The sequence below is a fragment of the Syngnathus leptorhynchus genome, chromosome 4, assembly GCF_054491065.1.
Source record: "Syngnathus leptorhynchus isolate UIUO chromosome 4, UIUO_Slep, whole genome shotgun sequence".
NCBI classification, from domain to species: Eukaryota; Metazoa; Chordata; class Actinopteri; order Syngnathiformes; family Syngnathidae; genus Syngnathus; species Syngnathus leptorhynchus.
The window spans coordinates 16,076,888-16,088,939 of record NC_141198.1 but is presented as its reverse complement, the minus strand read 5'-3'; the positions used below and the strand labels follow the sequence as shown (position 1 = coordinate 16,088,939).

At 44.6% G+C, this 12,052-nt stretch overlaps 2 protein-coding genes across 2 annotated transcripts; one reads left to right on the top strand and one right to left on the bottom strand.

Annotated features, from left to right (window-relative positions):
• Positions 1-1,062: 1,062 nt before the first annotated feature.
• Positions 1,063-10,576, bottom strand: pmpca (peptidase, mitochondrial processing subunit alpha). The gene is made up of 16 exons (XM_085910908.1): positions 10,463-10,576; positions 9,999-10,201; positions 9,845-9,924; positions 9,606-9,688; positions 9,384-9,478; positions 9,212-9,312; positions 8,609-8,872; positions 8,456-8,548; positions 8,249-8,367; positions 7,908-7,998; positions 7,768-7,830; positions 7,541-7,685; positions 5,528-7,195; positions 5,245-5,414; positions 4,386-4,546; positions 1,063-3,647 (listed from the first exon to the last, which is right to left on the bottom strand). The coding sequence occupies exons 1-13, from the start codon at positions 10,507-10,509 to the stop codon at positions 7,026-7,028; spliced, it is 1,554 nt and encodes a 517-aa protein (XP_085767034.1). The 5' UTR covers positions 10,510-10,576; the 3' UTR covers positions 1,063-3,647; positions 4,386-4,546; positions 5,245-5,414; positions 5,528-7,025.
• Positions 2,550-6,928, top strand: inpp5e (inositol polyphosphate-5-phosphatase E). Its single transcript, XM_085910906.1, has 9 exons — positions 2,550-3,627; positions 3,829-3,952; positions 4,091-4,188; positions 4,304-4,548; positions 4,784-4,891; positions 5,275-5,436; positions 5,536-5,651; positions 5,724-5,860; positions 5,979-6,928. Exons 1-9 carry the CDS (start codon positions 2,921-2,923, stop codon positions 6,103-6,105), a joined length of 1,824 nt encoding a protein of 607 aa, XP_085767032.1. The 5' UTR covers positions 2,550-2,920; the 3' UTR covers positions 6,106-6,928.
• Positions 10,577-12,052: the final 1,476 nt, after the last annotated feature.

Here is a 12,052-nt window from a genome sequence, read left to right as displayed (position 1 = left end):
ACTGTTGAGTTCAAGTGATAAATGTTTCTGTACTGTCATGTTTTTAAACAAACTTGTAAGTTGAAAAATAAATGTATATGTATAAGTCATTGATCGAATTTTATTTTTGACAATTTCTCCCTTATGAATACAAAGTTTTTGGATTTATATTTCTGGTTCCGTTTTATCGTCACGGAGATCCCCCATGGTAACGAGGTCAGTCCAGGTTTATTTTTTTCCATACTTGGGAGCTTAAGTCGACATTGGGTCTGGTTGGGGTTTTTTTTTTTGGGGGGGGGGGGGTGAGAAGAGCACAGTTCCCATGCCCTGGTCCCCCCTCACCACACACACACGCACACACGCACACACACACACATTCCTTGGGACTTTTTAATGGCAGATGTGACGTCTGGGGCTTCCCGTCCCGTCCGGTGTTGTCGTCTGGCTGCCGTCCGTACTGTCTACAGAGAAAGAAACACGTCCATCCCGTCACACTGAAATTATAACTCGGCACTGATTGGCCTACAGTTGTAAGTGACGAGCCAATCGGACAGGTTCTCTCATCTCTTGAGAGTTGATGCCTTCACAATCCCAAAATTGAATGATCGTGTCTTAGTGGAGAATGAATAAAACGTAATAACTAAGCCATTCGTGTTTTTACTTCTATTTGATACATTTCGGTAGAAATTTGCTCAAGGTTGAAACCCTGACCTTGGCTCGAAACCCTAATTTGAAACCCTGACTAGGTCTTAAAATTCTCATTTGAAACCCTGCCAACGTGGGTTTGAAAGTCTTAACTTTTAAATACTAGTACAAAAAAGATGTTTCCACTGGACTGGGTTTGTTTTTTGGGCGGAAAAGTGAAGGAGACTATCAGAGTCATGATAAAAGAGGTTGGAAATAAGGCCAAGCTTAAGGCGCTCGTGGAGCAGATAGGGCGGAAAAGAAAGTAAGGCTCCCGCAGATCCAGCCTCAGTCGGGAGGCCTTTATCTGGCTAATGCATTGTCTTACTTGGAAAAACCTCAGGCTCGGAAGGGAAGATCCGGATTGGATCCTCCCTCCTGCCAGTAGATTAGGACTGAGTGAGCGGTCTCCCATCAGCCACGTTGCTCTTTGATGGCCGCCAGCGGCTGTCGACACCCCGGAGGACGTGACCGCGAACAAGGCCACCGATCCGAGTCTGACGAGAGGCTCTTTCCGATCTCCCTAATGATTTGTAAATAAACAGCGGCGGCTCGCTCCGTCTGGAAATAGTTGCGGGGGTGCTGGAGTACTCGCACTAGTCTGGACTGAAGTAGAAGTAGACTATAAATATTTTTGTAAAAAAAGACGATGGTAACATCGATCCTGCCTCAAAGCTTTCATTTGAAACCCTAATCCCTGTTGAAAATGTATCTCAGTCTGGAAACCTTACTTTCAAATCATAACCCCGTCTTGAAACTCGAATTTAAAACCCTAACCCTGTTTTCAAATCGGAATTTGAAACCCCGTCCCTTGACTGAAACCGTAACCTAGGCCAGAAACCCAATTGGAAATTTCACTTTTGTGTCAAATTGTACTTTTAAAAACTCATTTGAGAATGTATCCCTTGTTTGGAACCATAACACTTTTTTTTTTTTTTTTTAAACTTGAACAAATGTGAGAATAAAGACTTCTACCACAATAAACTCTTGTTACTTATCGGAGCCTATCGTACCAAAATGTCCACACTGTGTCTTATCTGTCCACTCCTGTCATGAGAAGATATTTTGAAAAGATCCCTTTGAGGTTTTAAAAGGCCAGTCAAAGAGTTCTCAAGTTCAACTTTTGCCATCAATTTTAATCCGTGTATGCCACTTGAGAGTCATCATCTTCAAGAGAAAAGTATCTTTTGTCTGTTTCTCCCTCATTAATTAAGCATATGTCTTCTATTTGAGATTGAGCAGGAGTGCACACAAAAGCACAATTTGAACCCAATCTGAAAGTGTAATGAGAGCGCATGGAAGAAAAAAAAAAAAAAAAAAGAGACGAAATGACAAAGACGAGTCAAGACAAAGGCGAACGAAGGGATGAACAAGGAGGCCTCTCTCTGAATGCAGATGATTGTGTAACGAGGGATTAAGTGCTGGATTAGGGGTCTTTATGAAGATGTTTCTGATCCTCATTAAGGACCCCGTCTCATATCGGGGCATCGATTTCCCCCCAGCATCCGCATCCTCTGGAGGAGGAAAGATAGAGAAAAAGCGAGGAGGAGGAGAAGATGTGTTTCTAATAATACGCTCTTCCGAGAGGAACATGACTTTGGTGTTTCATGCATTTATTTTTTGCTTCGTATCATAAACGCAACTGAGCTAAGTAACTTCACTTATTACATTCTTCTATTAGAAAACAGTGTTTGGGTTTCAATCTAGGTTTTCAAGACAGGTTTGGCCTATCAAGTTAGGGTGTGCAATCATGGTTAGGGTTTCAAGACAAGGTCAACGTTCCAAACTTCATTTCTTGTCTAACACTCCGCAGGAAAACAGTTTTAAACCGATTATGAGAGTGTAGGGAGTTGCGTGTAATTTCGCCGCCGACCATGCGAGGGCGGTGCGACGCCTCGTTGATCACGTTGCCATCTTCCTCTCGGCAACGAAGTAGTTGTTGTCAAACGTTGCTAAGGAAGTCGCCCGGCTACTTGTTACGTTGTATTTTAGACACTCGGGGTGATAATACGATGGTTAACGGGCCAGTACCTGTCTGATTTCTTATATGTTAATAACGGATTAACGATAGCAATAATGTATTTATTGCTCTTGAGATGAATAGTTTGTTTTTTCGGCGTATGCTGAGTTAGTTCAGCGAGGACCGTGTTAGCCTAGCCACATTGCTAACCGGCCACAGATTTAACCGAGTGTGTGTGTTATAATTTGTTTCGAGTGAGAGAATGAAACAGGCCGACATTTTAAAAATCAGCCAAGGATGACGGAGAACGGAGACAGTGTAAGACCGGGCAACCGCAGCCCGGTGACGGTCACCAGTGACGGTCGAGCGCCCAAGGCCCCCTCGGTGGACAGCAAAATGTGCAAGGAGTTCAACAACGCCCTCAAACTGCAGCAGGCTGCGCGGAACGCGGCGGGAGACAGCCCGTACCAGCCTCGGCCGCCCTCGCTGCCCAGCAAGTGGAAAGGCAAGATGCCGGAGGAGAGCGTCCGCGCCCGGAGGCTGCGATCCAGCCAGGAGAGCCTGAGCGACCCGGTGGGCTCGTCCACGGATTCGCTCAAGGAAGTAGCTTCCCCTACAAGTGAGCCCAGCGTGACATCTCCCGGATTGTTTCGCGAGAGAGTCAGCAGTCTATCCGATTGCGAGCGCAGCTCGACCGCCGTGCCGCGGAGCGACCCCTCAGAGCTTCGGCTGCGGTCCTCCAGGGTGCGCCTGTCGCCGGTGCAGCCCAGCTCGGCGCCGCTGCCCGCCCTGGGGCACAATTTCGTGTCGGCCGCTCTGAGGGCCGCTAATAGGATTGACAAGGATTGCTCGGATTACGGCTCCAGGAGAAGTGGCCAGAGGCTGCTGCAACTGCACAGGAACCTGAGCGAGGGCGACGCCGGGTCGGATAGCCTGTCCGTCAACTCCATGAGGTCCACCAGCAGCGTGTTGAGCCCCATTAAACCGCAGGAAGTCAGAAACAGGTACGACGCCTGGACCAGTGCTGGTAGGCACAATTAAGTTGATGGTTTAAATATCTCTGCGTGAAGTTACGTTCAGTAGGGCTTGAGAGAATTGGTCATTCTCATTTTGTTGGGGGTCAAGTACCCGACACCAAGTTGCCTGACCCTGCATTTGAACATTACGAGTGTCAACAAAGAAGAAGACAATGTGGTGTCATTTAGGAGCTTTCTGGAAGGAGGAGGCCTTGGCAGCGGTGCCCTGCTGGGGGTGGAGGAGCTTCAGCGCTACTTCCCTGAGCGGCGACTGGGAGTCTACGTGGTCACATGGAACATGCAGGGGGAGAAGGTATGGCGCCGATTCTTGACAACGGTACCACTGTTGCCAGCATCACAGAATTTCAGTGTGGGTGTGCGTTTGGTTGTGTGTCTGCCTCTTGTCAATGAATGTGTCTGTGTGCCTTTCTGTGTGTTTGTTGCACCCCAGGGCCTTCCTTCCAACCTCGACGACCTCCTCCTTCCAACCGACTCAGAATATGCACAAGACTTTTACATTATTGGAGTGCAGGAAGGATGTCCTGACAGGTACTCGGCTCCTTACTATTAAGTCGCTTTGTGCATGACATAAATTTGTGTACGTGTGTGTGTGTGTGTGTGTGTGTGTGTGTGTGTGTGTGTGTGTGTGTGTGTGTGTGTGTAGGCGGGAGTGGGAGACACGCCTCCAGGAGTCTCTGGGTCCACACTACGTCATGCTGTACGCGGCGTCTCACGGCGTTCTGTACCTCAGCGCCTTCATCCGCAGAGACCTGATCTGGTTCTGCTCCGAGGTGGAGCACGCCACCGTCACCACCAGGATCATCTCGCAGATCAAGACCAAAGGGGCCGTGGCCGTGGCTTTCACCTTCTTTGGCACGTCTTTCCTCTTCATCACGTCACACTTCACCTGTAAGCATCGAATGAAGATTGTCACGCATTGTTTAAAAAAACAAAAAAACATGCACGTTGCATGAAAGGATCTAAATTGTAGGGATAAATTCTCGTTTGTCGTGCCCTGTGATTGGCTGCAATCAGTGTAGGCTGTCTTGCATCTCACCTAAAGTCAGCTGCGAAAGACTCCAATGAGCATAAACGGTATAGAAAATGGATGGATTATGCTGACGCGTCACAAAATGTCTTCCAGCTGGAGATGCCAAAGTGTACGAGAGGATTTTGGACTACAACAAGATTGTGGAGGCATTGGCGCTTCCCAAGGGACTCCCCGATACCAACCCTTACAGATCAACGTCATGTAAGGAAGGGGTTCTTTCTTAATTTGGGTGCCTGAAAAAAAAATGCAATTTAATAATGCTGTCATTAGAAATAAAGTGGCCTTTTAAAAGTCCTGATGGTTGTAATCACTAAACTGACTTCTTTGCAATTAATGTTACGTGCATTATGTCAGCATGATCTTTTAAAGAATTGGTTCATCTTTCAAAATTAATCATAATTTTTCCATTTTGAATGAAGCAATTTTCCATTTACATTAGTTGGTCGTGAATATGCGTGGTCATATTTTCTCCACTAGAGGGTGCTGCGAACACCACTTTGAAGGAAAAGGCCCAGGGTAATTGAAAGAAAAGTTTTTTTTTTTTTTTTTCTAACCTCAGTGTTGTGCTCCTGTCTATCACGTAGCTGACGTCACCACGAGGTTCGACCAGGTCTTCTGGTTCGGAGACTTCAACTTCCGTCTGGGACACGAGCGGGCCAGTGTAGAGAGTATCATCAAGAGAACGTCTGGAGACGACATGTACGCCCTGATGGAGCACGACCAGCTATCCAAGGAGATGAAAGACGGTAGGTTTTTATTAAATTCACGAGGTAGTTAGCAGTTACCAAAATAGGCAGGTTGATGGAGAAGTAGGACTTTTTTTTTTTTTTTTTTTGCCTTTTCAGGTTCAATCTTCAAAGGTTTCCAGGAGGCCGACATCCACTTCCCGCCTACGTACAAGTTCGACATCGGCAGCGACGTGTACGACAGCAGCGCCAAACAGAGGACACCATCGTACACCGTAAGAAGCACCACTTGCTTGTCAACTCCCAACAATAGAAAGAAAAACAAGAAGTACGTGTGCCTCACCCAGGACAGGATCTTGTTCCGGACCAGGTACGCAGACGACATCCACGTGCTCAAATACGCCAGCTGCTCCAGCATAAAGACCTCGGACCACCGACCCGTCATCGGCATCTACCACGTCAAACTAAAGGCGGGCCGAGACACGTGAGTACCGTGATGCCGCCTTCCGATTAGATGGATAGAAAGAGGCACCCAAGTGTGGCAACTAGACCGGGTCCCATGACCAACTCCAGATTTAGTCACCTACCTGTGTGTTGTGCAGTATTCCGTTGGGAGCGGGCCAGTTTGACCGCAGCCTATATTTGGAGGGCATCAAGAGGCGGATCAGCAGGGAGCTGAAGATGAGGGAGACCATGAAGAACCAAAGCAGCGTGTGTGTCATTTCCTGAAACACCCTCAAAACCCACAGACGGGACCTCAGCGCCACCTACTGGTCAGAACGAGGAGCACTCGAGGGCAGGAACCTCGACATGCCCCCCGTAATCCAAAATCAGTATTAATGGAATGCCTTGGGACATTTGTAGAACATCTAGCACATGACTAAAGATGGTTTTAGATGCTATTGCAAAGAACAGAGATTTCTTTTGTTTGTTTACCCCCCACGAGCAGCTGCTATATTAGTTTTTATCTTTTCATTCCAAGGATTTTTTTGTGTGTGTGGTCCTAACCAAGATGCCTTACAAAATGATTTGATAAATGATGCCAAGTGGATACCTTTGTGGAGTTAGCCTAAAACCCAAACCCCTGCCTGTATAATATGACTTGTATTACCACAACTTGTCCACATAGTTGGTTATTTCCATGAAAAAAAAAGTGCCTGGATGAATCTCAGGATTTCTTTTTCTACAGAAGCACCAAAATAAACTTTTTTTTTTGTTGTTGAAATAATGGGGAAAGGCTTGCTTTTATTTAACAGTTGCCGTCAACGTTTCAGCACGTTTTCCACCATGCCAGAGAGCGTTCAGTACTTATGTAGATTATGCACAATGCCAGGGGGTGCTTTAGCCTCGTTAGAAATCTGCGCAGCCCCAATTAAGATTCTCCGGCTTTTTGAAAATAAAAAATAAAAAAATCATTTAACAGTTTAAAAACAAGAGCTTTACAATAATCTTCAGATTTTGCCATTTCCGTGCGGTCATTTGTATTTTTTTTTTTTCTTTAAATATTCTTTGACCAACCTCCACATGAAACACAAAGAAGGAATAAATACTATCTTGTATTACAGATGACTTACTTTCTGGAGGTATTAGTCCGCACCCGGAGAGTTCAGCGTGAGTGTCCGTTTTGTTTATTTACACGATTTTTGGTTTTATCGGAAGAGGCGGTAGGTGCGTGGCAAACGTCCGTCTTTGCTGGACAGGGCGGCCTGGATGTGCTCGTAGGATGGCAGCTCCATCAAGTCCCCCAAAGCCGCCACGGCCGGCTTGCTGCGGAGCATCTTGGCCGTGACCCGTTTGATGTCGTCCGCCTTCACCTCGCCTGCGATGCCAGCAAAAAATATTTGGTTATTTCTAAAATATTTTGGTAAAATGTATTTTTCTCTTTTAGGGATACATGTAGAGTGTTTTTCATATACATTGTATATATCAATTTTTTTTATGTTGTATTTTAGGAGATAAAAAAGTTGAGATAAATTCTTTTAAAATGTGTTTTAATTTTTTTTCTTATATTTAAAAAAATATATATTGTGTGTGCATGTGTAAATGTTTTTTTTTAATCGTTTTTTTTTTAAATATTTTGTGCAATTTTTTCATTTGCGTGGAACGTGACCATTTTTGGTCGATTATATATTCTTGTTTTGATTTGTTTGACATTTCTACTCACTTATGAGGGCGCAGAGCTCATGGGGCAGCTTCCTTTTGCTTGTGGAGAGCACTTGGCGGCCGACGTCTTCAAAGATGACGGGCCTAGCCTCCAGGTTCATCATTAGCATGGACTTAAGTTGCGTCTTGGCACGTTCCAACTCCATCTGCAACCACCACCCCCCCAAATACAACAATGTTAATCAATTCAAAAAACAACAACAACAACACGAGTCCAAGCACACCAACCTCTCCTGCCGTTGCTGTCATCTGAATGAACTCCCGTGTTATAATCTCCACCATTTCGCGAACCTGCGAATGCAAGTCCAAGTGATGAGTATGAACAGAACGGCTTCCATTTGTGACATTGTCGGTAAGTCGGCGGTAACCTGTCGGGGGTCTGCGCTCGCGTGGATGCACAGCAGGCCGCTGTCCTCGTAGCTGTGGTGGTACGACGTGGCGTTGTACATCCAGTGATGTCTTCGAGAATCGCACGACATAAAATGCAAACAAAATTAATACCAACATAGATGGACTTCTCCCATGCGAGGAGGTCACAGTTCATTTACAGTGGTCACACAAGACAGTGATTATGAAGCAACAAATGAAAAGAGAAAAAAAAAAAAATACTATTTTACAAACTACAAGCAAACAAAAAACTATGAAAAACTCATTTATACGACACAAAAATCATGAAATTCATGTCTAAATGAATAAAAGTTTGTGTTACCTGTTGAGGACGTTGAGGTAGAGGCGCGTGAACATGCCTTTGCCGGGTCCGCCTGCCGAGAAGGAGCCGCCACCGCCCATCATCATGTTGAGCACCGCCAACGGGATGAAGTCATCCTCCTGGACAGAAACGAACCCCACGTGAACAAACCCACACACAAAACCTCTGCAATCCCGAGATACAAATACAAAAAAACTAATTTGGCACCAGGAAGGAGCAGGTCTCCAGTCCGATCATGATGTGCGTGAGTTCTGGTATGGGCGTCGGTCCGAGGCTCACGTCCGACATGTCCTTCTCCATCTGGAACATTCAGTCATTTAATTAACCGTGGCCCATCTAAGAAAGCCCAGCGGGAGTCACCTTGATAATGCCCCCCGTGTACTGCGCCACAGAGCAGTCAATGGGGTCCGGCACGGCGTCCCCCCACACGGGCCGGACGTCAAGCAGGTAGCGGTGGGCGCACTCCACCAGCCGCTCATGCTCCACGCCCACGCCGGCCAGGACCATGCGCTCGGGCCGGTAGTAGCCCGAAAGGTAGCCGTGGAGCACCGCCTTGTCGATTTTGTCCACGTTGTCCGGCGGGCAGAAGCGGGGAAGTCCCACTGTGTTGCCTCGGTACGCCGCCTACGACCACACGCACACGTTTCAGAGCAACGAAATTTTTTCATACTGTGTGATAACTTCTAAATTGTTTTAAAGGCTGAAATGATACTTTGAATCATAAAATAACACCAAAAAAAAGAAAAAAAAAAGAGCAAGAAAACATAACCATTCAAAGACTGGATAAACAAATATATGAACTGAAAATACAGACAAAAACAAACCAAACAAACAGGCATAAAATTAAAAACGAACATAAATCTCAAAGAAAACAACAAAAAAGTAGCCACACGCTAAAACCCTCTACGACGTGCATTCTCGAAGAAGCTGCACAGTTCCGTTATGAACGAGCGGCGGACTCACGGTGTGAATCATCTCGGTGAGTAAGGGCTCAGGGTCCGGCCGCATGTTCAGGTCCTCCAGCTCAAAGCGAATCGCCATCCTGGTCATCTCGAGCTCCTCGTCTGGACGCAAACAATGCGCGGTCGGAAACGGCGCCTCTCGAGTGCCTGAGATCTTTCTCATGTGGACTCACCCAGCAGGCGGGGCTGCAGGACGGCGTCAGCCAAGAGGCTCACTACCGTGTCCAAACCCTTCACCTCGGCAGACACCGCATACATGGTGGTATCCCTGACACGTAATATCCACATTAGTAGCCACAAGACACACGAACAAACAAAAAAAGGCAGTTAAAAAAATACTAATCAGACACCAAAAAAAAAAAAAAAAGTCATTGGTGAAGTATTGGTGACAATACCTGGATGTTTGGCAGTCGCAAATCCCTCCGTGTTTCTCCAGCGTGAGTAGAATCTCATCTTTGCTGCCATACTGAGCTGTGGACTACAAAGATGGCCGCACTTGGTAAACTTTCACTCTTGTTATGAGAAAACTGTGATAGTGCCACAAAATTTGAACAGAAACAATTTAAATGACCGCGGTTACGATACACGTGTTTTTCAATGTTATGTTTGTATTCATTAACAAAAAAGCACTTACAGAAAAAGCAAGTTTTTCCAAGAAGTGAGCTATTCCACTGGGGTACTTTGCTTCATGTCTGGATCCGGAGTTGACTAATACTAAAAATAACAAAAAATATTGTTTGCCATGTTGAAATGAGTACAACTGGAAACAATTGAAAGTGGCAACTTACTTCCAACGGTGCAGAATTGTCCAAATTTGTTCTGCGAGGCAACCTTGAGGCCATTTTCTAACGTAGTGATCCTAGTTTCATATTTTTCCTGGCCGTCCACGGACGCAAAGACGGGCTTGGGAATGCCGGGAAGTGGCGAACATAGCGAAAGGTTTGGGTAGCCACCACTGCTGCTGTATTTCCTGTACGCCGCTATGCCAAACCTGAAAGACACAAAATGAGGACTTCAATGCCATAGCAAGAATTCGTCGTCATTCCACTGTCAAATTTCGCCAAAGAGAAAGTGACAGCTGGAAATTAGCATCAAGCTAACTCATTAAACTCACGCTGCACGACCGTAGAAGTTACACGCACGCAAATTAGACAACATAATTGTTACATAAATTGTGCAGCGACACGGATTTATCTGTAATGCGACGACGCTCATTTGGTGTTTATGCTTCTTATCAACAATAGTTCGTTACCGTTGAACACGACTCCAGGTTCGACACCGGGACATGTGAGCCGCCATCTTGACTTTACCGGTAAAACGGAATTGAACTCTGACCCCAAAAAGGTGCTTCCGGTATGACACCGTTCCAAAATTATGAAATATATCTTTTCATAAACATACACACATTTTATACTGTTCAATAACAATAGTAAATTAATTAATTAATTCTTAATAATAATAACTTCTGCTTTTAGCAGAATCTTTTTTTTAATTTTTTTTTTTTACACAAGTTTCCACTTGATTGGTGGGTGGGCATTCCAGTGACAGCTATTTGTATAAAAGCAATTAAAAAGTCAATTTTAGCTGATACGTCCATTTGGATTCTGACCAAACCCAAAGTGAACAATTGATTCTCGCTAAAAGCAAGCAGCTCCACATTACAGCATCAATTCTGACCCCATTAAAATAACAAAAAGCCTTGTAGCACTTTACCTCAGAAACATTGTTGATCAGCAACAAAATTGATAGCGTTAAAGTTGCTGGTTGCTTCATTAGGAACGTGTACCAATAAGATCCAATACAAAATCAGCATAAAAAAATGTACAATTTAAAAGCTGATAATGCATGTTTACTGTTACTGTTGCCGTTTGCAGTGCTTCCTAATATTGTAGATGAATATGGTATGCAGCTCCTTTGGCTGCGCTGAGATTGTTTGATGTGGTTCTCAACCTGAGCGAGCGTGTGACATTCTACCTTTGTCTGCTTTTAATTAAAATCAGCGCTGGGCCAGCATTGATTATAAATGGCTGCATTTGTACTTTCAATTTCCATACCATTATGCTGAGCACGCCAGTGGCCATTTCCATTTGCAAGGCAGTAGGGGACAAGTGAGACAAGGGAAACACACTTCTTGCGTTTGTTTGTTTTTTTTTCTACATTTGACATCTTCAAACGGCTATAAAATTGAGAAAGCTCATGAAGACACAAACAGATGCAAGTCCAATTGAATCAAATAAGTGTGTGTCCCTTGTGCTAGGTGCCAATATAAGGGCCATTTACTCTCATTAAGCCTCCATCATTAGCTCACATTTAATAGGGAAGCTGTGCAAAGTGCACTTCAACCAATGAGTGTCAGTATAGATCGCAATCTGCGCATTGATTGATAACTGGGGATAAAAGCTTGCTAAATAAGTAGCTAAATAAGTAGTGAAATAATTTGGTAGGTAAGGTGCTTAGGTGGATAAGTAGGTTAGTAGAAAGGTAGTGTGTAGATGTACCTATTTAATAGTCATTAAAAGTCATTGAAATGAAAAGCTGTAGCTGATTGTTGTAAACTTCTCTGAATAAGAGGCCTTTTGGCAGAATTTTGCCAGACACAACCAAGTTAGACAAAAATATATGTATAATAAAGTTGCCAGCTTATATGAATACAGATCCATTTATTATTTGTGTTTGTTAAAAAAATACATTGGATTTTATTTGATAAATTGTACCAATGTTTCACTTGGATTTTGGATTCCCCATCTTTTTTCGGCATGTCGAGGTGCATAAAAGAAGAGCTTACAAAGGAGAGGTTCTTTTTTTGTGTGTGTGCTTCAGCGTTACAGCTGTTTGCTTTGAA